The 21,939-nt window shown below is 41.7% G+C and overlaps 1 protein-coding gene across 2 annotated transcripts in view; it reads right to left on the minus strand.

The window, feature by feature from the left end:
• The window catches only part of abca7 (ATP binding cassette subfamily A member 7), a 43,876-nt gene that overhangs the window by 9,828 nt on the left and 12,109 nt on the right, over positions 1–21,939 (minus strand). Inside the window, exons 13-41 of one of the 2 annotated variants that reach the window (XM_039656199.2) lie at positions 21,684–21,860; positions 19,595–19,817; positions 19,291–19,512; positions 18,984–19,188; positions 17,594–17,707; positions 17,292–17,463; positions 16,246–16,377; positions 15,856–15,995; positions 15,642–15,779; positions 15,347–15,567; positions 13,420–13,477; positions 13,116–13,318; positions 12,608–12,713; positions 10,544–10,567; positions 10,320–10,465; positions 8,701–8,825; positions 8,538–8,630; positions 8,264–8,456; positions 7,824–7,918; positions 7,705–7,737; positions 7,486–7,591; positions 5,113–5,187; positions 4,868–5,037; positions 4,328–4,505; positions 4,137–4,252; positions 3,168–3,312; positions 466–589; positions 247–376; positions 46–169 (exon numbers count right to left, since the gene is read on the minus strand). In XM_039656199.2, coding sequence (XP_039512133.2) covers positions 46–169; positions 247–376; positions 466–589; positions 3,168–3,312; positions 4,137–4,252; positions 4,328–4,505; positions 4,868–5,037; positions 5,113–5,187; positions 7,486–7,591; positions 7,705–7,737; positions 7,824–7,918; positions 8,264–8,456; positions 8,538–8,630; positions 8,701–8,825; positions 10,320–10,465; positions 10,544–10,567; positions 12,608–12,713; positions 13,116–13,318; positions 13,420–13,477; positions 15,347–15,567; positions 15,642–15,779; positions 15,856–15,995; positions 16,246–16,377; positions 17,292–17,463; positions 17,594–17,707; positions 18,984–19,188; positions 19,291–19,512; positions 19,595–19,817; positions 21,684–21,860 — 3,988 coding nt within the window. The remainder of the gene's footprint in view (positions 1–45; positions 170–246; positions 377–465; positions 590–3,167; positions 3,313–4,136; positions 4,253–4,327; positions 4,506–4,867; positions 5,038–5,112; positions 5,188–7,485; positions 7,592–7,704; positions 7,738–7,823; positions 7,919–8,263; positions 8,457–8,537; positions 8,631–8,700; positions 8,826–10,319; positions 10,466–10,543; positions 10,568–12,607; positions 12,714–13,115; positions 13,319–13,419; positions 13,478–15,346; positions 15,568–15,641; positions 15,780–15,855; positions 15,996–16,245; positions 16,378–17,291; positions 17,464–17,593; positions 17,708–18,983; positions 19,189–19,290; positions 19,513–19,594; positions 19,818–21,683; positions 21,861–21,939) is intronic. The other variant, XM_039656201.2, reaches the window with a different exon arrangement.

Below are 21,939 nucleotides of genomic sequence, written 5' to 3' on the forward strand. Positions count from 1 at the left end.
ATAGAGCAAACGACATCCTCTACAGCCGTTTGTGTGGGTCTGTACCTTACTGAGGTCTGTGAGGGTGAGGATATCTCCCACAGCTCCACCGCTCTTCACTCGCTCTCTCTCTCTCGCCACGTCCTCATCCTCCAGGCCCAGGGGGGGCAGCACAAACCCCGACCAGCGGCTGAGGGACACAGTCATGTATCAGGAACCACGACACTGATTCATTTAATATCACCAGATTTGAACATACAAACGTACCTAAAATTAACAAAGAATTTATACTGCAGGAGAACAGTGAAGATGAAGAACACGAGTCCTTCCACCGCCATGGCAAACAGATTCTTCCCCACGAAATCCCAGGATAAAGGGTCCAGATTCTGTTTGGTTCCTGTTGACATCAACAAAATGAAGTCATCTTCAAAACGTACAGCTGCTCGTGCCTATTGCAGAAACGTGTGTGTATGGGTGTGGAAATACCCAGCCGCTGGAAGGCGTCTGCCATGGCCTGGTTCTTGGCCATGTCGATGAGACCCCGACCCAGACAGAAGTGAGGGAAGATCAGGAAGACCTTCTTCAGGATCCGGTTGACCTCGTTCAGATGCTGAGCACAACAAAGAAGAGATTCAACTTTTATTTTTTGCTTCCATTTCATTTTTTTTAAATCTATTCATGATTTTTAATGAAATGTTGTTTTGATTTTAAGAAGAAATAAATAGAGTAGCATTAGTAGAAGTATATATATTACCATAATACTTTTTATTTTCAGCAAGGATACAGTCATTATATTGATCAAAAGTGACAGGAAAGACTTTTAAAATGTTACAAAAGATTTTTTATTTTAAATAAACACTTCTTTTGATCAAACAACCTGGAATAAAATGTGTCATGGTTTCCACAATAATATTAAATATTATATTTAAAGGAGCAGTTCACTTTTAAAAAACACTTTAGCTGATAATTTACTCACCCCCGTGTCATCCGAGATGTCCATGTCTTTCTTTCTTCAGTCGAAAAGAAATTAAGGTTTTTGATGAAAACATTCAACAGGATTTTCTCCATATAATGGACTTCAATGGGGACCAAACGATCGCTCATTTAAAAGTTTTATAAGCTCAAATGCTCGCCTTGCTCTGTTCTGTGATGCGCGTTCCTGACTCTCCTGTTCATCAAAATTAACAAAGATTTTTTTCATGTCAATTGGTTCATTCAACGAATGAAGTGATCAAGTTGACTCTGGAAAAGATTTGTTCATTTTGATGAACAGGAGAGTCACGAATGCGCATCACAGAACAGAGCAAGGCGAGCATTTGAGCTTATAAAACTTAAACTTTGTTATTTATTTATTAAATGAGCGATCGTTTCGCTTGATAAGACCCTTATTCATCGTCTGGAATCGTTTAAAGTAGGGATGCACCGATACCGATACCGGTATCTGGTATCGGCCTCGATACCACATTTTCTAAAGTACTCGTACTCGTTAAAAGTCCCCCGATACCGGGGACCGATACCATGTTCTGAGAAATGGGTTAATCACAGGCTCCGAGTGCACTGCCCACCCCCAGTCTCCGGCTGCAGCTCAGAGCGGGGAGATGGGGAGACATGTCAGCCGTGTGGAACAGTGATGCGCGGGTCAATGTATAAACAACCCGCACACTACCAACGTTTTCAACTACCCGCCCGCTACTCGGACCGCAAAAAAAGTAAGAAAATATTGTACCCGACCCTCTTCCTGACCGTATTTTTTAAAAGTAGTACATGCTCATCGTAGCGTCATTGGGCCATAAACGTGTAACAACACAGCATCGCAAGAAGACGTAGCCTACAAAGGCAGCACTTTGGTCATCATCTTTCATTATTTCGGTAAATGTCTCCCACACTTACTCTTTCTATTTGTGTATTTGCGGAGCTTCCACTCCCCAGTCTTCACCTTTTCTCTTGCCGCCTCCATCTCTCTGCAGACTAGTGATCATAGACATGGCCGGTTCGTGAACGAATCGGTTCTTTTTAATGAACCGGTCGAACCAGTACGCTAAATCGAACTGAATCATTCGCATCAGTTCACGTCTTGCGTCAGTGCTGATCCACAAGTTACTACAGTTACTCACTTTCAGACATGCCTGACAGTCCCTCCGAGTTGAAATAAACCAATATCCCGAATTATATTTTACTCCAGTAACTCTAACAGTTCACTGAACTGAGACATGTTGTTGATACTGCTGATACTGCGCATCCGCGTACTGTAACGGATCACACCAGCAGAACTGAGAACTGTTTAGACTGAGCTTGTGTGTCATCTTCGTGCCAGTTATTCAGCCAATAAATAAATTCGGCCTATATATTTCATAGAAAATTCTATCTAGTACTATATAAATACAAAGGTTTAATTGGCATTTTTTTCCAAACGACCTGACCGACCGCGACCCGAATATCATTAAAAATATTTTTGGATGACCCGTAACTGCGGGTAACCGCGGGTGACCGCGGCGCAGGCACCCGCTCATTTTGGATCAACCCGTGCATCACTGGTGTGGAACAATTTCAAAGTGAATGGCTTTGGATTAGGAGAATAAGTTTACTTGTAGTCGCCAAGTTCCTTATAGTCAGTTGAATGTCTGTTGGGGGACCAAATAAATAAAGTGTTATCAGATATTTAGCTGATTGTACTAATACTCTAGTCTACTAATACTCTAATGACAGTTAGTTGACATGTAATTGAAAAGTTACTTATAGTTAGTAAAGTGGACTATCGAAATAAAGTGTTACCCAAGTAATTTAATCAAGGACCTAAAAACCCGTATATAAAAATATTTAAATCATGTTTTTTTTAATTTTTTATTAAGTACTCAGTATCGGTATCGGCGAGTACTGAAATGCAAGTACTCGTACTCGTACTCGTTTTCCAAGAAAGTGGTATCGGTGCATCCCTAGTTTAAAGCCCTTTGAACAGTTTGCACTGAAACTGTCTTTTGAACATTGAACCGTTTGGTTCCCATTGAAGTCCATTATATGGAGAAAATCCTGGAATGTTTTCATCAAAAACCTTCATTTCTTTTCGACTGAAGAAAGAAAGACATGGACATCTTGGATGACACGGGGGTGAGTAAATTATCAGCTAAAGTTTTTTAAAAAGTGAACTACTCCTTTAACCAGTCGGTGTCTGTTCGGTTTCTGTTGCTCACCTCATCGACGAATAGCTCCAAGACGAAGGTGGCGACACTGCCGTTGATGCCAATGAAGAGGTTGATGGAGGTGAGGACCACATAGGCAGTGCTGGGGACGGAGAAGATGAAGGAGGCTGGGTACATGAGTGGAGTGATGGACCAACTGCAGAAACACACACACACACACACTACTGAGTTACGCTGGACCAGTATGGTGGACCAAGGAAGTTAAACTGCTGAAACAGGCTGTGGGGAGACCAGCACTCCAGATCCCACCAACACATGATATACTGTATTAGTCAGCAGTGTTAGTGAGTGTACTAATGCCCAGACTGGACCAGTAATGCCCCCAGACTGGACCAGTAATGCCCCCAGACTGGACCAGTAATGCCCAGACTGGACCAGTAATGCCCCCAGACTGGACCAGTAATGCCCCCAGACTGGACCAGTAATGCCCAGACTGGACCAGTAATGCCCAGACTGGACCAGTAATGCCCCCAGACTGGACCAGTAATGCCCCCAGACTGGACCAGTAATGCCCCCAGACTGGACCAGTAATGCCCCCAGACTGGACCAGTAATGCCCAGACTGGACCAGTAATGCCCAGACTGGACCAGTAATGCCCCCAGACTGGACCAGTAATGCCCCCAGACTGGACCAGTAATGCCCCCAGACTGGACCAGTAATGCCCAGACTGGACCAGTAATGCCCAGACTGGACCAGTAATGCCCCCAGACTGGACCAGTAATGCCCCCAGACTGGACCAGTAATGCCCCCAGACTGGACCAGTAATGCCCCCAGACTGGACCAGTAATGCCCCCAGACTGGACCAGTAATGCCCAGACTGGACCAGTAATGCCCAGACTGGACCAGTAATGCCCCCAGACTGGACCAGTAATGCCCCCAGACTGGACCAGTAATGCCCCCAGACTGGACCAGTAATGCCCAGACTGGACCAGTAATGCCAGTGTTTTCCTCATTCCTCACCCATAGAGCAAAAGCAGGAGCACCAGTGCCGGCAGATTCTTCTCAGAGACGTATGATTCCTGCTGGAAGCTGATGAAGATGAACACCACCATAGCGGCTGGCACTGCATAGTTCAGCTGAAACACAACAACACAACTGTCAATCACTCTGGATCACCATTTAAAGACATCTCACAGACTCGCAGAACCGACCATGTCCCAAACGTAATTGGTCGTCCAGTACAGGATGGGCTTCACTCCACTGACAAACTGCAGATGTTTGGCTTTACTGACTCGTTCCTCAATCAGGAACAGCACGAAACTGGCAGGAACAAACGACATTGCGAAGATAACGCAGATGGACACCAGAACGTCCACTGAGGTCGTCATTCTGCAGAGATCAGGAAGAAAAAAGCACATGTTTAGCTTTACAAGAGTTGAAACAGAGTCTATGATTTCACTAAACAGTTGCGCTGGTTCAATTAATTCACAGTATTTCTATTGTTGTAGCTGTGTGTACCATTACCTCATTTGAGTAGTTTATGCAAGCAAGGCTATTAGAGGCTGGAATAATTAGTAATCCTAATGTGTGTTTTGCGACTGTCCTCCGGCATTAAAAGAAATAGTGTTTAAAGAATTCCAGTACTGGTAATTCTCAATAGTGATTAGATTACATCACATCCGGTCTAGTGCAGAAGTTAAAATATTGAATGATCGTTTGTCGGAGAGAATGAAAGGTCAAAGGTCACGTACAGGGCCATCTCCGTCAGCTGCTCCTTGGTGAGGTTGAGTGGGTGATTGTAGGCTGTAATTCCATATTTGCGTCTTTCCACGTCAGGCGGCAGGTTGGCACGAAGGAGACCATTGTTCATAATATTCACGAATGAAGCCATGGCATGCCATCCTTTATTATTAAACCAGACCTGAGGGAGAACACATGACAGCTGGATGAGGAGAGCCGGAGACGCAGAGGAGTCTCTCGCAGGAGTCTCACTCACCTTCACACTGCTGCGGCTGGACAGTCCCATGAGGACGTGCGGCAGTCTGAGGAGGAGACGATCTAAAGAGCCGTTCTGGACAAGAACGAAAGGGCAAAACTCTGGTTAGATGTTCTGAATGTCAAATATCAAATAAAAACAAAATTTCATCCTATTTCCATATGTATAGATGTGTAACTGCAGTGTAAATGTGTTCATGCCACCTCTAGCTGCAATAAACACTAGGGCTGGGTATTGACACAAATTTCACAATTCGATTCGATTTCGATTCATAAGCTTGCATTTCGATTTCGATTCGATTCAATATTGATTATTTTGGATATCAGTTACAATAAATGGCAAATTTTCTCAAGGAAATCAAATCTCTGAACTAATGCTGTAAACTACGGGAGTCTAGTTGTAGCCTATAGGCTTCATTAGCCTAACATGAAGGTAATAATGAACTGTTTTGTAGCTATACAAACACTTAAATTACACTTTTATTTATTTTTATAATAAGAAGATTATATGAAATATAAACATTTAAATGGTGGCTGTCATAAAAACTTGCCAGATTTATTCAAATATGCATTAAATATTGAAGAACATTAAGATTATAATGCATATGTAATATGGTGTATATATTTAGCAAAATGCTCCTCTCTAGAGTTATTTTTTCTAGCTGACTAACGAGTTGATGTGGGTTTTCTGAGGTAAATATGACGATACATAAGTAAGACGACGTCTTTCCACGGTTGAAACGCTGATTGAGCGAATCAATGTGACATGATCCGGATTTGGATAAGTTGTACTCTATCTTTAACACACTTTCAGATGCTCATTCATGTTTATTTGGCGCTGTGACTGGTATTATTAAGCCGGAAGAGAGATCAGCGCTGCTGCTTCTCCAGAGCGATCTCACGCCACAGCGACAAAACGCTATTTATGTTTTTGAATTTCTAAAGAAAATGGACGTAATTTGAAAATTGAGACTTTGTTTCATATCAATAGTAACAAAGGACAAAGATTATTGCGATTTTTTGGATGCGCGCAGCCGCGAATCAATGATCCATTCATTCAAATGAAACAGGATGACTAATCGATTCTTGAGATTTAAGAATCGATATCGGTTCGTAAAAATGAGAATCGATTAATATTGAAAAATCAATATTTATTACCCAGCCCTAGTAAACACACCTAAAGCAGCTTCTGCACCCAACCGTCCTGTAGGGTCTTATTTGAACTGAATCTATTGTTTAAATGTAAAAATTTGCCAATAATACACCTATAAAGGTAAAAATGCTCCTGAAAATTAAATTAATGGACCAAATATTGTAATTTAGTAAAAATTTTCTCACTGCTGTGAACTAATCAGACAGACTTCAGGAGTCGGCTCTCCATGATGGGTTTAAAGCAGCCGAGGTCCCAGCACATAAACACTCAACACAATATTGTTGTTTAATCACCCAAACGGCCCTATTTTAACGATCTGAAGCGCAAGTAAGTCTGTGGGCAGATCTTGGGCACTGTTGCTATTTTACCAGCGGGATAAACGACTCTTGCACCCGACGCAAGTTTAAAAGTTTCATTATTCATAGGTGTTTGGGCGTAACGTGAAATAAACCAATCAGAGCGTCATCCAGCATACCCTTTAAGAGCAGGTGCGCATGTTGCATGACGGATTGTTATTATAACGGCGAGTTTACCAGGAGCGTTCGCACTTGAGGAGATGGACGTACATGTCAGGGCAGTGAAAGACAGAAGTGACGTTGTATGGGGACGGGAGATTCTTATTTTCCTGGTTCTTGACGGACAAACTAATTTGTCAGATGTCCTTGTATACATATGTGTCTTCCCACTATTGGGCAAGCTCAGTACTACAATTAGCCTGAAAAATGTGGGTAAATGTGTAAGCTAGATTTAGGCCTACATTTTTTTCCATCTTCATGGACACCACAATGATGTCCCTCATGTGTTCATATTTTTCACATAATGTTATAATGTATGATTTGCAAGAATAAAAACTGCTGCATCTGTGTTGATGAGAGAATCAAAGTGTATGCGCTGTGCACCCGCTACATTATGGCCAAGCATTATGCACGCTCACAATAGCATAATGAACAACTCGCAACGCGCGACTGACTTTAGACCAGGTGTTTTCTGGTCAGTGGCGGGATTGTTTTCTGGAAGTGTAAAATAGCACCAGGGAATGTTTGTGCCGAAACACGCCCTCTTTTTTGAGCAGGGAGCGCAAGTTCATTCCCTAGTTTACCGACGTGCGTCTGTGGAGGGAAAAGTCCAAAAATAGGTGCAAAATAGGAATGAGACATGTGTGAGTGTGTAAAGTCATTTGCGCCGGGTGTAAGATAGGCCCCAAACACTCAGACGGCACACCTCTGCAACGCTGTAGCGTCCTCTAATCGCCCGAACCGAGTCCTCGAGGTGACGCGGCTCATCCGCGGCCGGAGACAGGAGAGCGCCCAGAGAGAAACCTCCGTACCTGCGACACGAACACACAACGTTAATAACAACACCAACACCACATACACAACATTACATCAAACTGAAATTAAAAGTTGAGTGTTTAGATCTTGGTAATGGTAATCAACTCACCTAAACTCATTTACCCATTTTTTGGTCTTCAAACTGTGTGTGAGAGACAACAATTACACACATGTGCCATCAAAACAATATTATAGAGTATTTTAAAAAACAATAAATAAAAATCAAACCTTTTCTTCAGGATTTGGGGATATGTTTTGATGAGGTAGTCAGAGATGTTGCGACCCGTCAAGTTCTGCAGGATATCTCCGGTCATCTGCCGGATCTACAGCAGGAGACGGGCAGGTGTTGATGGAGAAAAGCGGTCTATTGCATCTAAATCTGTGTTTCTGACAAGTGTTCTAATTTCTTAATTATTGATTATTTATGTTAAAATATTACGCTTATTGCTTTTTGCTTGTTTATATTAAACACCTTTATTAGCAATGCCAGATTACTTCTGGGAACATGCTAACGGTTTACAATATATAAATGCTAGCATACATATCTTGATCTATTTTCATGTAATAATATAGTAATATAATAATATGAAAGAATTTCACAATATTACTGTTTTACGGTATTGTTCATCAAACGGTGAGCATTAGAGGAGGAGTGTGTGTGCCCTGACCTGTGGCGGGGGGATCCCTCCGGCTCCCGGTGGGCAGTCCGGCAGCATGCGGCGTGTGTGTTCGGTACTGCACTCGCAGTCGGGGGACGGGTGCTCCTCGGTCCAGTTGCCTTTGTGGAAGAGCTGCCACATGCTGTACGGGATCTGCGGCCGGACAAACTTGGTTTCGGCTTCCTCTAAACACTCCACGTCACTGAGAAAGCATGAAATAAAGCATCAGGTTACATTAATCCAGCAGTGTAGCCTGCACTCCTCCTCATCACAGGGATCGTACCTCTGCGGATCCATGCATTTAGTCCCAAACCCGGGCGGATCCAGCAGGGCGTCCTGGAGCTTCTGCATGGCGGGGTCCTGTGGCGCATCATTGCTTTATGGGAGAGAGACGACAGGTGAGTGATCTGCAGGTGACCGCAGGCTTTCGCTCTCGGAAAGAGTACCTGAAGAAGGTGAACTGCTCCCCGTAGACCCACGGCTGGAGCTCCAGCGACGGGTACTTGCCGAAGGGCGGCACGACGAGACTGAAGAGCAGAGCGATGAGGACGAACACTGCAGGGAGAACAATCTGCAACACATCATGTGATGGCGTCAGAAATCAACTGTTCAACACGGAAACTGTCAAATATTACAATTTTCTATTTTATTAAAATGCAATTTATTCTTGAGATAATGTTCAGCATCAGAGTCACATTTTCCCTTAGAAATCACTCTAATATGAGGATCTGATTTTTTTTTTTTTTAAGTTTATTGAAAGGATTTCTGGTACAGGATTACACAATCCTCTATTCCAGACTCTAAAAAATACAAACTAGATGTATATACAAATTTACTTTTTTTTTTTTTTTTTTAAACACATTAATTTCATAAATTGAGGTTTCCTAACATCCTAAATAAATTACATAAACTTAATTACTTAATACAAACAAACTTTATAATTATACATAACATCTTTTGACATGCAAAATGCATCCAGCCAATTCTTAAAGGAATTAATAGAAGGAATTAATTCATCAGTAATGAGCATCATTACTGATGCTCAAGAAATATTTATGATTATTATCAGTGTTGCTCAATAACTTTGTGGAAACCATAAAAATAAAAAACAGGATTCTTTGATGAAAAGAAAGAACCGTTGTTCTGTCAATTTTTGCTGCCTTGACGAAAAATGCAACCGTAGCGCGAATCGATCACAGAATGCTGATTAAAGTCGTATGAAATACAATTATAATACAATTCTAAGTTATGAGTAGCTACTGTATACTCTAGACTACTGTTTTTATTTTTAAAACGGTGTGAAAAGTAAAAATTATCATAAAATATTCATTTTTGACTTATCAAAGTACACCTTTCCTCATAGTAACTGAAACTTTCAGTTATTTTTTTCAGATGGCTGACCGTACAAATATTCATATGGTAGTAAGCATTTTTTAAAGGGAAATTATACATTGCAACAGGAAAATATACCTTAAATAAATAAATAAATAAAAAAACTGTGAGTCTGCACATGCGCATAACCAGTAAGTAGCAAATCTCGATGGGTAGCATAAATCATCAGAACACCGTGTACAAATAACAGCATATTATAAAATATAAAGAACACATTTTATTCTAAAATATATAAATATTTCTAAACGTTTTGTTACTTTTGATTTTACTGCCTCCTTCCTAAATAAAATAATTCATTTTTCTTTTTTTAAAATCTCACTCACCACAAAAGTTAGTTTCATAAATGAATATAGACATATTAATTATTCACGTTTTTAAAGATAAACTTTAAGTGAGTGTTGGACGGTGATTAGAATATCCCCCTGATCTGAGACTGATGTCCCTGAACACCTCAACATGTGCTGAACTACTGACTGACCCGACCAATGAGGACTGACCCTCACTGACGCACTAGAACACCAACGACTGGTTAAACAGAGTAAATAGGCTCACAATTAACTCAACATTTATTTAGACACATCTTTACCCATTGACACGGCTGTTGGTAGACTTTTGGTCAAAAGTGAATAATTATTAGTGGATAATTTGGCAATGATTGTTCAGGAGTGTGTACCTGTGCGAACAGGCCTCTGCGGCTGCGGAGCGCGTACTTCAGGCGTTTGGTGAAGAGCGCCCGGAGCTGCTGACCCGTGAGGAGGAGTCCGGTGAGGGGAGCGCCGGCCTGGCCGTCCCCGCTCAGCGGCTCGCGCTCCTGGGCTTCTGTGGGCGGAGAACGGCCTTCTGGTTAATGACTCTCACCACAGCTCTCGGACAACACTATTACATTTGATTTTGTACCTTTCCTGATTGGCTGTTTCCGTTCTGCCAGCGAAGCAGAGGGAAGAACAGAACAACACAAACAAACATATCTGTAAAATACATCACAACCACACCTAATCCTCACATGGACACTTACATGTGTATAATACACCCATTAGACGCACGCCGTCATCTTACTGTGTTTTATCTGCCGCCAAAACTTTCACTGGTCCCACCAAAAAAACATTGTATATTCCCTAAATACTTGTCATGATTCTGCCCTCTTGTCATTTCCTTTCTCTAGTCCTGTGGCAGGATCATGACAGACCCATGTTTTGTGTGCAGGCACATGGCCTTGTTTTTGGGCTGTGTGCTTGTGTTGTCTCGTTCGCTTACCCCGCCCACTTGTTATACCCTAATCTTATCTTAATTGCCTGATCGGTGTCACCTGCTGTCGTTATCTGTTCTCCCTATATTATTCCCTTGTGTTTGCTGTCCTGTGCTGGTTCATTGTGATTGATTGTGTGTGTATCCACACGGTATATTGTGAGTACCTTGTCTTGAGATCTGTCTAAACTAAGAAGTTTTCTTGTAATAGTTATTTTGTTCCTGTGAAGTTTGTGTCTTAGTCTTAGTCTAGTATTGTTAGTCTTTTGCTTTGCCTGTGCTGTTTTCCCCCCTCGTGGGGTTTTATTTTCCCTTTTTGTTCAATAAACCTGGTGTGTGTCAGCAAACTGTCTGCGATTGGGTTCGTTCCTGAAAACTCATGACAATACTCATTTAAAAAGACACTTCATTTATTATTTATTTATTATTTAATGCCACACCAGAATCAAAGGCTATAATCATGGCAAACTCAAAAAAAATAATATTTTTAGTTAATTGTATACAATCATTTAGCAATTTTATCTCAAGAAACAAATAAAACAAAAGTTAAAAATAAAAACCACAATAGCGTATTGTGTAACATTCGTATTTTGAACTACTTTTTATATCAGTTTTAGTGTTTTTGTTATTATATTTGTCCAGTTTTAATTTCAGGAACATTAACTCTTGACCTTAAACCTTTTTTGACTTTTTTTTTTCTGTTGGTTCTGACGTAACTTACGTAAATTTTTAAATGTAATATTTTTCATCTAATATTTTTATTTTATTTCAATTAATGATATTTACTCACCCCCGTGTCATCCAAGATGTCCATGTCTTTCTTTCTTCAGTGGAAAAGAAAGGAAGGTTTTTGATGAAAACATTCCAGGATTTTCTCCATATAATGGACTTCAATGGGAACCAAACAGTTCAAGATCCAAAAGACAGTTTCAGTGCAAACTGTTTAAAGGGCTTTAAACGACACCAGACGATGAATAAGGGTCTTATCAAGCGAAACGATCGCTCATTTAATAAATAAAAAAAAAAGTTTAAGTTTTATAAGCTCAAATGCTCGCCTTGCTCTGTTCTGTGATGCGCGTTCGTGACTCTCCTGTTCAAACTCATTAATCAAAATGTACAAATCTTTTTTCAAATCATTTCATTTGTTAAATTAACCAAATGACTCGAAAAAAGATTTGTTATTCAGCTTATAAAACAAACTTTTGTATTTATTTATTAAATGAGCGATGCTTTCGCTTGATAAGACCCTTATTCATCGTCTGGAATCGTTTAAAGCCCTTTGAACAGTTTGCACTGAAACTGTCATTTGGACCTTGAACCGTTTGGTCCCCATTGAAGTCCATTATATGGAGAAAATCCTGGAATGTTTTCATCAAAAACCTTAATTTCTTTTCCACTGAAGAAAGAAAGACATGGACAGCTTAAGTTTTTTAAAAAGTGAACTACTCCTTTAAGATGAACCGCACACTAGCATACACCGCTACGAGGTCCTGAATTCAGCAAACGTCTGAAGAACTCGTCTGACCAGCTTAGTTAAGGGGGATCAGTCTTACTTTTGGATTCAAATCTACTTTCTGTAATGGACATTAGAAAGTTATGACCAGTCCAAAATAAAAAATTAGATGACTAACTTGTAAGATTAGTGTAAAGCGTTTATGCAACCGGCCACAGATTGGATGCGTTGGGCTCACATGTATGGATGTGTTTCTCCTGTACCTGTGTCTCGGTCCTCAGACGGCGCCCCCTGCTGGCCTGCAGACGCGGGCGGCTCCTCCTCGGGGTCCGCATCCACACCGGTCTCCTCTGCCACACGCAGAAAGATCTGAAATATACAGCATTTAACTTTAAAATGTACAACATTAGCCCCCCGAACCCCCTCATAGAGGGACAGGGGTCCACACAACATAGTTTAACAAAATACAGAACGATCATTTATAAATTGCACACCACAGTTCCTTCTCAGCTGTTCAGTCATTAATAGCTGTTGTAATTGTAACATGTAATTGTCGAACTGTTGGAGAGCTCCGCCCCCGTAACACGTGTTCGATCACAAAAGCAGCCATGATGATCACCGCTCTCTATTTTGAACTCATGTTAGGACCCAGCAGGCTTAAGAGGGATTTGCTCTATTGGCGTCTGATGGATAATGACTGACGAACCTCCACTGAGGGGTAAAGCCTTTTACAGAGAGAATGGGCAAACTGGTGCTTGAGAAGCGGCTCACCTCTTCTAGCGTGGTGTCCGACAGCCCGTAACTGACCACGCCGAACTCGGCCTGCCGTCGCTCCAGCTCGCTCAGGAAGAGGGCCAGACTGCCGTCCTCAGAGGCGGCGTGGGGCAAGTTGATGACCGCCTCTCGGCCGATGTCCTCCACCAGCTGAGCGTCGGGCACGTACTGCAGCGCCAGAGCCATCACGGCGGCCACGTCTAACACAGGGAGGATCAGACAGATAATGCTCAGGCCTTAGACACAACAGGGCAGCTTAGACGACATGTTCAGACGTCCTGTAGGGCAGAGCCGTACCCACCGAATCCATTCTCTTCACTGCCCAGTCCCGTGTCGTCGCTCAGGGAGGACTCGCTGTCCTGAAACACAGAGAACGGGTGAGAACACGCACGAGAGCATCGAGAACGCAGATTATTCAGAGTGGGGCTTCCTGAGGACACTGTGAGCAAAGCACTCACACACACACACACCGCTCACACACACACACACACACACCGCTCACACATCTGTAAGATTTTTTTTATGTTTTTAAAAGAAGTCTCTTCTGCTCACCAAAGCTGCATTTATTGGATTAAAAATACAAAAAAAAACAACAACAGTAATATTGTGAAATATTATTACAATTTAAATCATCTGTTTTCTATGTGAATATATAGTGAAGTGTAATTTATTCCTGTGATCAAAGCTGAATTTATCATCATTACTCCAGTCTTCAGAGTCACATGATCCTGCAGGAATCATGATCTGATGCTCAAGAAACATTTATGATTATAATCAGTGTTGAAAACAGTTTATTACATTTTTATTTCAAGATTCGTTGATGAATAGAAAGCTCAAAAGAACAGCATTTATCTGAAATAAAAATTATTTTATTTTTGGAGGGAAATAAATAAAAGACATCAATACTTTTTCAATAAAATTGATCAAAAGAGAATTGTTACAAAAGATTCTATTTCAAATAAATATTTTTCTTTTGAACTTTACATTCATAGAAGAATCGTGATTTTTATTTATTTATATATAACTGTTTTCAACATTGATAAATTGTCATAATATTCAAGAATAGTACTGTGTTTTTTGTTTTTTTTTCACCGTGGTTTTCTCATCCCTGTTATTTCTGTTGTGTGTTCATTATGGAGTGGAAAGCATGCAGCACATGAGTATTAAATATTCATCTAAATGCCACTCTCAGCAGTGTAAGTGGTGTCAGGATGTTTACTAACAGTGTAGCGGTGCGATGGTAATGCAAACCCCCTTTGACCCCTAAGCAAAGAATGAAAAAGATTATCACCTAATGAATCTTTGCTAACTCAGTATCTCCACACTCCCTTTCAATTTATTCTCTTTCTTAAAGGAGTAGTTCACTTAAAAAAAAAAAAAAAACTTTAGCTGATAATTTACTCACCCCCGTGTCATCCAAGATGTCCATGTCTTTCTTTCTTCAGTGGAAAAGAAATTTAGGTTTTTGATGAAAACATTCCAGGATTTTCTCCATATAATGGACTTCAATGGGAACCAAACGGTTCAAGGTCCAAATGAGAGTTTCAGTGCAAACTGTTCAAAGGGCTTTAAACGAATGAAATGAACGAATAGACTCAAAAAAAGATTCGTTCATTTTGATGAACAGGAGAGTCACGAATGCGACCCTTATTCATCATCTGGAGTCGTTTAAAGCCCTTTGAACAGTTTGCATTGAAACTCTCTTTTGGACCGTTTGGTTCCCATTGAAGTCCATTATATGGAGAAAATCCTGGAATGTTTTCATCAAAAACCTTAATTTCTTTTCGACTGAAGAAAGACAGACATGGACATCTCGGATGACACGGGGGCGAGTAAATTATCAGCAAAAGTTTTTTTTAAAAGTGAACTACTCCTTTGACTTTAATGTTAACTGTGCGTTTACGTATAAGGCTTGCAACTTTAAACTACATATTAACCTTAGACCTATTGTCTAAAGGCCCTGACATCATTTTCATGAAAAATCAAAGAACAAACTGAAACTGCTGCGATGTCATTTCGTAAAAAATCAGGCCAAAACCAAGTGTGGAGGGTGTTTTCGGGAGATTACATCATAGATAGGTAGATGGAAACCTCTGAACATGAACATGAACACACTGGAGAGAAACTGAAGGGGTTCAGCTGATAATAAAGCCTGGGAAGCCTTGATATAGCTGATGTGCTAAAGTCACGGTGCTGGATGGGAGCTGGAGCTGCGGTGGGCGTCTCACCTTGCCGGCGGCGGCTGACGGGAGTGTGGCGGTGCCGGCGCTGCTCGGCGTCCTCTGCATCTCTCTCTTCACCAGCGTCAGGTAATATCCCGTCCCGAGACGGGCCTTGAGGAAGAGGGGCGATCCGCAGCAGCACAGCTTTCCCTGCGAGATGATGGCGATGCGGTCCCCGAGGAGATCCGCCTCGTCCATGTAGTGTGTGGACAGGATGATGGTGCGGCCTGGAAGTCAAAGGACGGTCAGTCTGGTATCGGACACACACACCAGTGTTATATTCGGCAAAGCGGTAAAACACCTTCGCGGTATTTGAGCAGAAGGTCCCAGATCCCGCGGCGGGAGTAGGGGTCCACACCAGCTGTGGGTTCGTCCAACACCACGACCTTTGACCCACCGATGAAAGCGATCGCAACAGACAATTTCCTTTGCATGCCACCTAAACGGTAGAGGTCACAGTTTAGCGAACACAACATTGAACACGTGAACGGCTTTGGATATATTTGTTCACCAACCCGAAAGGTTTTTAGCCTGCTCGTGTCGCTTATGTTGCAAGCCCACATCCTCCAGAAGCGAAGTGATCTCCTTCTGCACCTCCTCCATGCTGATGCCCTTCATTCGCCCGTAGAACCACACGTGCTCCTCCACCGTCAGGCTTCAGACAACAACACAACAACAATAATGTTAAACATATTCAGTGTAGAAACTTTGTGGCAACACAAATGTTTAGAATTATGACAACAAAGAGAGTCCCATGTTAATAATGTTGATATTATATTGTATATAAAATAGTCAGTTAAAAATAATCAATTATATATATATATATATATATATATATATATATATATATATATAAAAACAGGTATCAAGTATAAAACAACTATTTTTTGTTGGCTCTGCCGTACATGTCGAAGAGGACGTTGTGCTGCGGACAGACTCCCAGAGTGCTGCGGATCACGTCCATATCCGTGCGGATGTCCATTCCCTTCACGTATATGGTGCCGGCCGTGGGAGGAAACAGGCCCGTGAGAATGGACCTGTGAGCGAAACCTCATGAGCTGCAGTAATAAGCTAGCATCAATTAGTAAAGTAATCTTAGTAAGATTTAAAGGTCCCGTTCCTCGTGATCCCATGTTTCAAGCTTTAGTTAGTGTGTAATGTTGTTGTTAGAGCATAAATAATATCTGTAAAATTATAAAGCTCAAAGTTCAATGCCAAGCGAGATATTTGTAGCCTACATCGATGAGCGGCCCGTTTGGACTACATCCCCATTTCCTTCTTTAATGACGTCAGTAGGACAGTTTCTTGACTAACGTCCGCCCTCAGGAACGCTCCCTCAACTCCCTCAACATAACTTACTGTTTACTCAGCTCTTTTGGTGATTTTCTGAAGTAAAACTGACGCTTCATCTTTTGTGTGATGTACAATAAACTTTATTAAACTCATCAGTATATGTTTGATCATCATTCGGACCGAAACAGCAGACTTGTAGGCTATTAATAATGGATACATACAAGCAAATGACAAATACGCTATAATAACTGTAATTAAACTACTAAACTATACCTGTTCCATCTCTATACAGCACTCTGACTCTGTAGGCATTATTGTCCGACTGGAAATAAACACGGAGAGTTTCTGATATTATCGTCATTCCGTCCTGAGAGACTGAGCGCGAGCTCATGAAGCTCCGCCCCCTGTGCCGGCAGCAGCAGCAGCTCATTTGCATTTAAAGGGCACACACTCCCACAGCGCGTTTTTCTGAGCCCCAAAAAATGACAATTTAAACATGCTGTAAAAAATGATCTGTTGGGTATTTTGAGCTGAAACTTCACAAACACATTCTGGGGACATCAGAGACTTATTTTATATCTTGTTAAAAGGGGCATAATACGGGACCTTTAAAGAACATGTTAAATGTTATTTGTACATATTCCTTTTAAGCGCTCACATTGTGGTTGTCTTGCCGGCTCCATTGTGACCAAGAAAAGAGGTTATTTGGCCCTCGTAGAACTTCATGTTCAGGTGATTGACCGCAAGCTTGGACCCTTTCTTATAAATCTTCACTAAGTTCCTTATGGAAACTCCTAGAATCAGACTTGGCGGCTCAGCTTCGATCCGATCTGTAATAAACATAATGTTGGTAACTCTTAATTGTGCATAATTACATGCAATCAAACCTAAAGTATTAATCAATTATGTTGTCCTAAAACAAATACTGTATGAGAAACGCAGTGCCAGTGGCGCGCTCACCGTCGGTGTCGTCTCTGGGCGCGGCGGGGATGGGCAAGCCCACCTCGAGGGGAACGCCCCCCCAGTAATTCAGCTGGAAGATAAAATACCACGGCCTAGGGATCCCGTACTGCCCTGCCAAACAGACAACCAATCACATTCAATCACTAATTCAACACAATCATATCCTTGACATATAATACATCATATATATGTTTAATCAGCCGAGAACTCGCACAGTCCCGTTGTTCCCAGTCCCATTGTTCTGTCAGTTCACTCAAAATCTGGCTGTGAAACGCAATCATTTAAATCTCTTTTTCTTGCATTGTCTGTTAATTTAATTTTATGGGGGTTTTTTTAATAATGAGCTTTTTTTTTGGATAAATATCAGACTTGATGTACAATAATGTTCAGATTTTATTCTGCAGGGATGCATTAAAAAGACTTTTATAATCTTAAAAAAAAATTCAAATAATAATTGAAAATTCAATAATTACCTTTTTAATCTCACTAATATTATAATTTCAAAATAAATGCGATTCTTTTGTACTTTGTATTCATTAAAGAATTCTGGCGGGGAAATATAATGGTATCCACAGAAAAGGATCATGTGACACTGAGAGAGGCGTAATGGCCGCTACAAACTCAGCTTTGCCAAATTACACTTAAAGGAGTAGTTCACTTTTAAAAGCACTTTTCCTGATAATTTACTCGCCCCCGTGTCATCCGAGATGTCCATGTCTTTCTTTCTTCAGTCGAAAAGAAATTAAGTTTTTTGATGAAAACGTTCCAGGATTTTCTCCATATAATGGACTTCAATGGGGACCAAACGGTTCAAATGAGAGTTTCAGCGCAAACTGTTCAAAGGGCTTTAAGCGATTCCAGACGATGAATAAGGGTCTTATCAAGCGAAACGATCGCTCATTTAATAAATAACAAAGTTTAAGTTTTATAAGCTCAAATGCTCGCCTTGCTCTGTTCTGTGATGCGCGTTCGTGACTCTCCTGACTCTCTAAAACGTAAATTTTCTTATTTATTTATTAAATGAGCGATCGTTTCGCTTGATAAGACCCTTATTCATCGTCTGGAGTCGTTTAAAGCCCTTTGAACATTTTGCACTGAAACTGTCTTTTTGGAACCGTTTGGTCCCCATTGAAGTTCATTATATGGAGAAAATCCTGGAATGTTTTCATCAAAAACCTTAATTTCTTTTCGACAGAAGAAAGAAAGACATGGACATCTTGGATGACACGGGGGCGAGTAAATTATCAGCTAAAGTTTTTTGAAAAGTGAACTACTCCTTTAATGTATCATCACAAGATTGTGGTTTTATTGTATTTTTTGATAGTGAATCCACAAACTCAGGTTAATTATCACAGGTAGAAGGGCGTGTATATGATTTTGCGTTTACCTGGAAAAACAGCTTCAATGTACCACGTGGCCAGTGCATAGATGGCGGCGTCCACATACAGCATGACGATGGCGGTGGTGAAGCTGTAGCTGTCTCCCTCCACCGGGCTGGATCTTAAGTTGAACCACTGGATCCCCACACCCTGCTCTTCATACTGGGAGAAGTACTCACAGCCGAAGCCAAAGGCCACTGGAGACAGGAAGCTCTGCAGGGACACAGGTCAGAGTTCAGACGTCTCAATGGAACAGACAGATAATCGAATCATCTTTCAAATCTCATTTGAGTACATATAATTATGTCGCCTCACCGCTAAGATCCTGTGTGTGCTGCTCAGGTACTCTCTCCAGGCCACACACAGCACATAGGGCAGGTAAAGGGTGAAGTACACGAGTCCTCCACACGCGGCTGCCAGGTTCGCACGCGAGAAGAAAGTGCTGATGAGGAAGCAGAGCATGATGGTGGCCGTCGCAAACGCAGTCAGGAAGAAGAAAACCACAGCCGGGTCGCTGTAGGGTAAGATATCGCCCCACTGCAGGAGACAGCACAGAGATCAGCTAAAGGGCCGTCACCAAAGAGCATTCTGGGCTCAGGACAGCCGTCAGACGGTTCACCTTAAGGGCGGCGATGAGGAGTCCAGCGCTGAAGAGGAAGGGCAGGAAACTGCTGATGAACCAGCTGAGCCACAGCATGCCGGAGCTCAGGCCCATGATCCGCATCGTCTCCTTCAGGCGGGCTTCTTTCTCATACACCACACCCTTTATGATCATAGCCACAGAATAGATCCACGCCAGGGTCATGAACAGAGGCAACGAACGATTCAGGACACGTATGAAACTAAAAGAAGAGAACAAGTTTCAAAAACTGAATGATTAGGACACATTTTTCCTTACACCTTGAATACAAATAGTAGCATAGAGAGCCTAAGTCCCGCCCCTTCCGGTCGACCACCACGGGACCTTATTTCGGAAAAATATTGAATGATAGTCAATGGCGAGAGACAACAAATATTTTGATCTGGTTTGAATTGTGCCCTGAATTACACATATGATGTTTGTCGATTTAAAGGATACATTTTAAAGTAAAGAAAGTCGCAGTTTGATGTAAAACCGTTGAGGTATAAGACTGTGAAAATACGTAATTACAAAGACTACAAACCCCAAAGGCGCACTTTTTCTCTCAATGAATGAAGCGAACTTTACTGAGGCTGTCCGTCATTGTTTCTACAGTCTTATGTTATAATCGTAACGTTACGAGTGTGCACACACACGAGCAGCGGATCTCGTTTCTCTTCTGGGAGATGTAGTTCATAGAGCGATTTTCACATAAAACTAAATGTTACTCTTCTGTTGTATGACAAACTGTGACGTTTTTGACTTTCAGAATTAGCTTTTAAATTGACAAATATCATATGTGTAATTGAGGGCACAGTTCAGTCGGAATAAAAAGATAAGTTGTCTCTCGCCATTGACTACCATTCATGTTTTTTCCGAAATAAGGTCCCATGAGCCGGAAGCGGAGGGGCGGGACTTAGGCTCTCTATACCGTTGAAGCCAGCATGAGTTTATACACTCACCTCGAGGATTATTAGGAAGACTACACTATATACTCTTAGAACTGCCTTAACTCTACGTGGCATTGATTCAACAAGCATTCTTTAGAAATGTTGGCCCATATTGATAGGATCGCATCTTGCAGTTGATGGAGATTTGTGGGACGAAGCTCCCGTTCCACCACATCCCAAAGATGCTCTATTGGGTTGAGATCTGGAGACTGTGGCGGCCATTTTGGTACAGTCAACTCATTGACATGTTCAAGAAACCAATTTGAAACCAATTCAGAGGATGGGGACATGGTGGCCATAAAGGGATGGACATGGTCAGAAACAATGCTCAGGTAGGCCGTGGCATTTAAACGATGCCCAATTGGCACTAAGGGGCCTAAAGTGAGCCAAGAAAACCATTACACCACCACCACCAGCCTGCACAGTGGGAACAAGGCATGATGATCCATGATCTCAATCTGTTTACGCCAAATTCTAAAATCGAGACTCATCAGACCAGGCGACATTTCTCCAGTCTTCAACTGTCCAGTTTTGGTGAGCTCTTGCAAATTGTGGCCTCTTTTTCCTATTTGTAGTGGAGATGAGTGGTTCCCGGTGGGGTCTTCTGCTGCTCAAGGTTGTGTGTGTTGTGTCTTTGCTGCATACCTCGGTTGTAACGAGTGGTTATTTCAGTCAAAGTTGCTCTTCTATCAGCTTGAATCAGTCGACCTCTGACCTCTAGGATCAACAAGGCGTTTTGGCCCACAGGAATGACCCATACTGGATGTTTTTCCCTTTTCACTCCATTCTTTGTAAACCCTAGAAATGGTTGTGTGTGAAAATCCCAGTAACTGAGCAGATTGGGAAACACTCAGACACCAACAACCATTGCTTAAATCCCCTTTCTTTCCCATTCTGACATTCAGTTTGGAGTTCAGGAGATTGTCTTGACCAGGACCACACCCCTAAATGCACTGAACTGCCATGTGATTGGTTGATTAGATAATTGTTAATGAGAAATTGAACAGGTGTTCCTAATAATCCTCTAGGTGAGTGTATATTCTCTTCAATATTACATTTTACAGCCTCAACCAATCTTGCTTTATACATCATAATAATTGCTCTAAAATAATATTTATTAGCGCAGAGTTGAAACTCACACGTCGTCCACAAAGCAGGGGTACGGCATCTGCTGCACGTATATGCCCGTGTCCGGCTCTTTACCGGTGAGCACATGTGTCAGCGCTCGCTCAACTAAATCCTGGACGTAAATGAAACCGCCCCAGACGTAGCGAAGGTCACTGAAGGGTTCAGCAGCCGGGCCTGGGTCCCAAAATCTGTCAAATGATCAAACATGATTAAACAGTTGAACTGCATTTCTCTGAAGGAAACTGAAGTGTGTGTGTGTGTGTGTGT

This window comes from Pimephales promelas, chromosome 21 (genome assembly GCF_988280905.1).
Source record: "Pimephales promelas chromosome 21, fPimPro1.hap1.1, whole genome shotgun sequence".
NCBI lineage: Eukaryota > Metazoa > Chordata > Actinopteri > Cypriniformes > Leuciscidae > Pimephales > Pimephales promelas.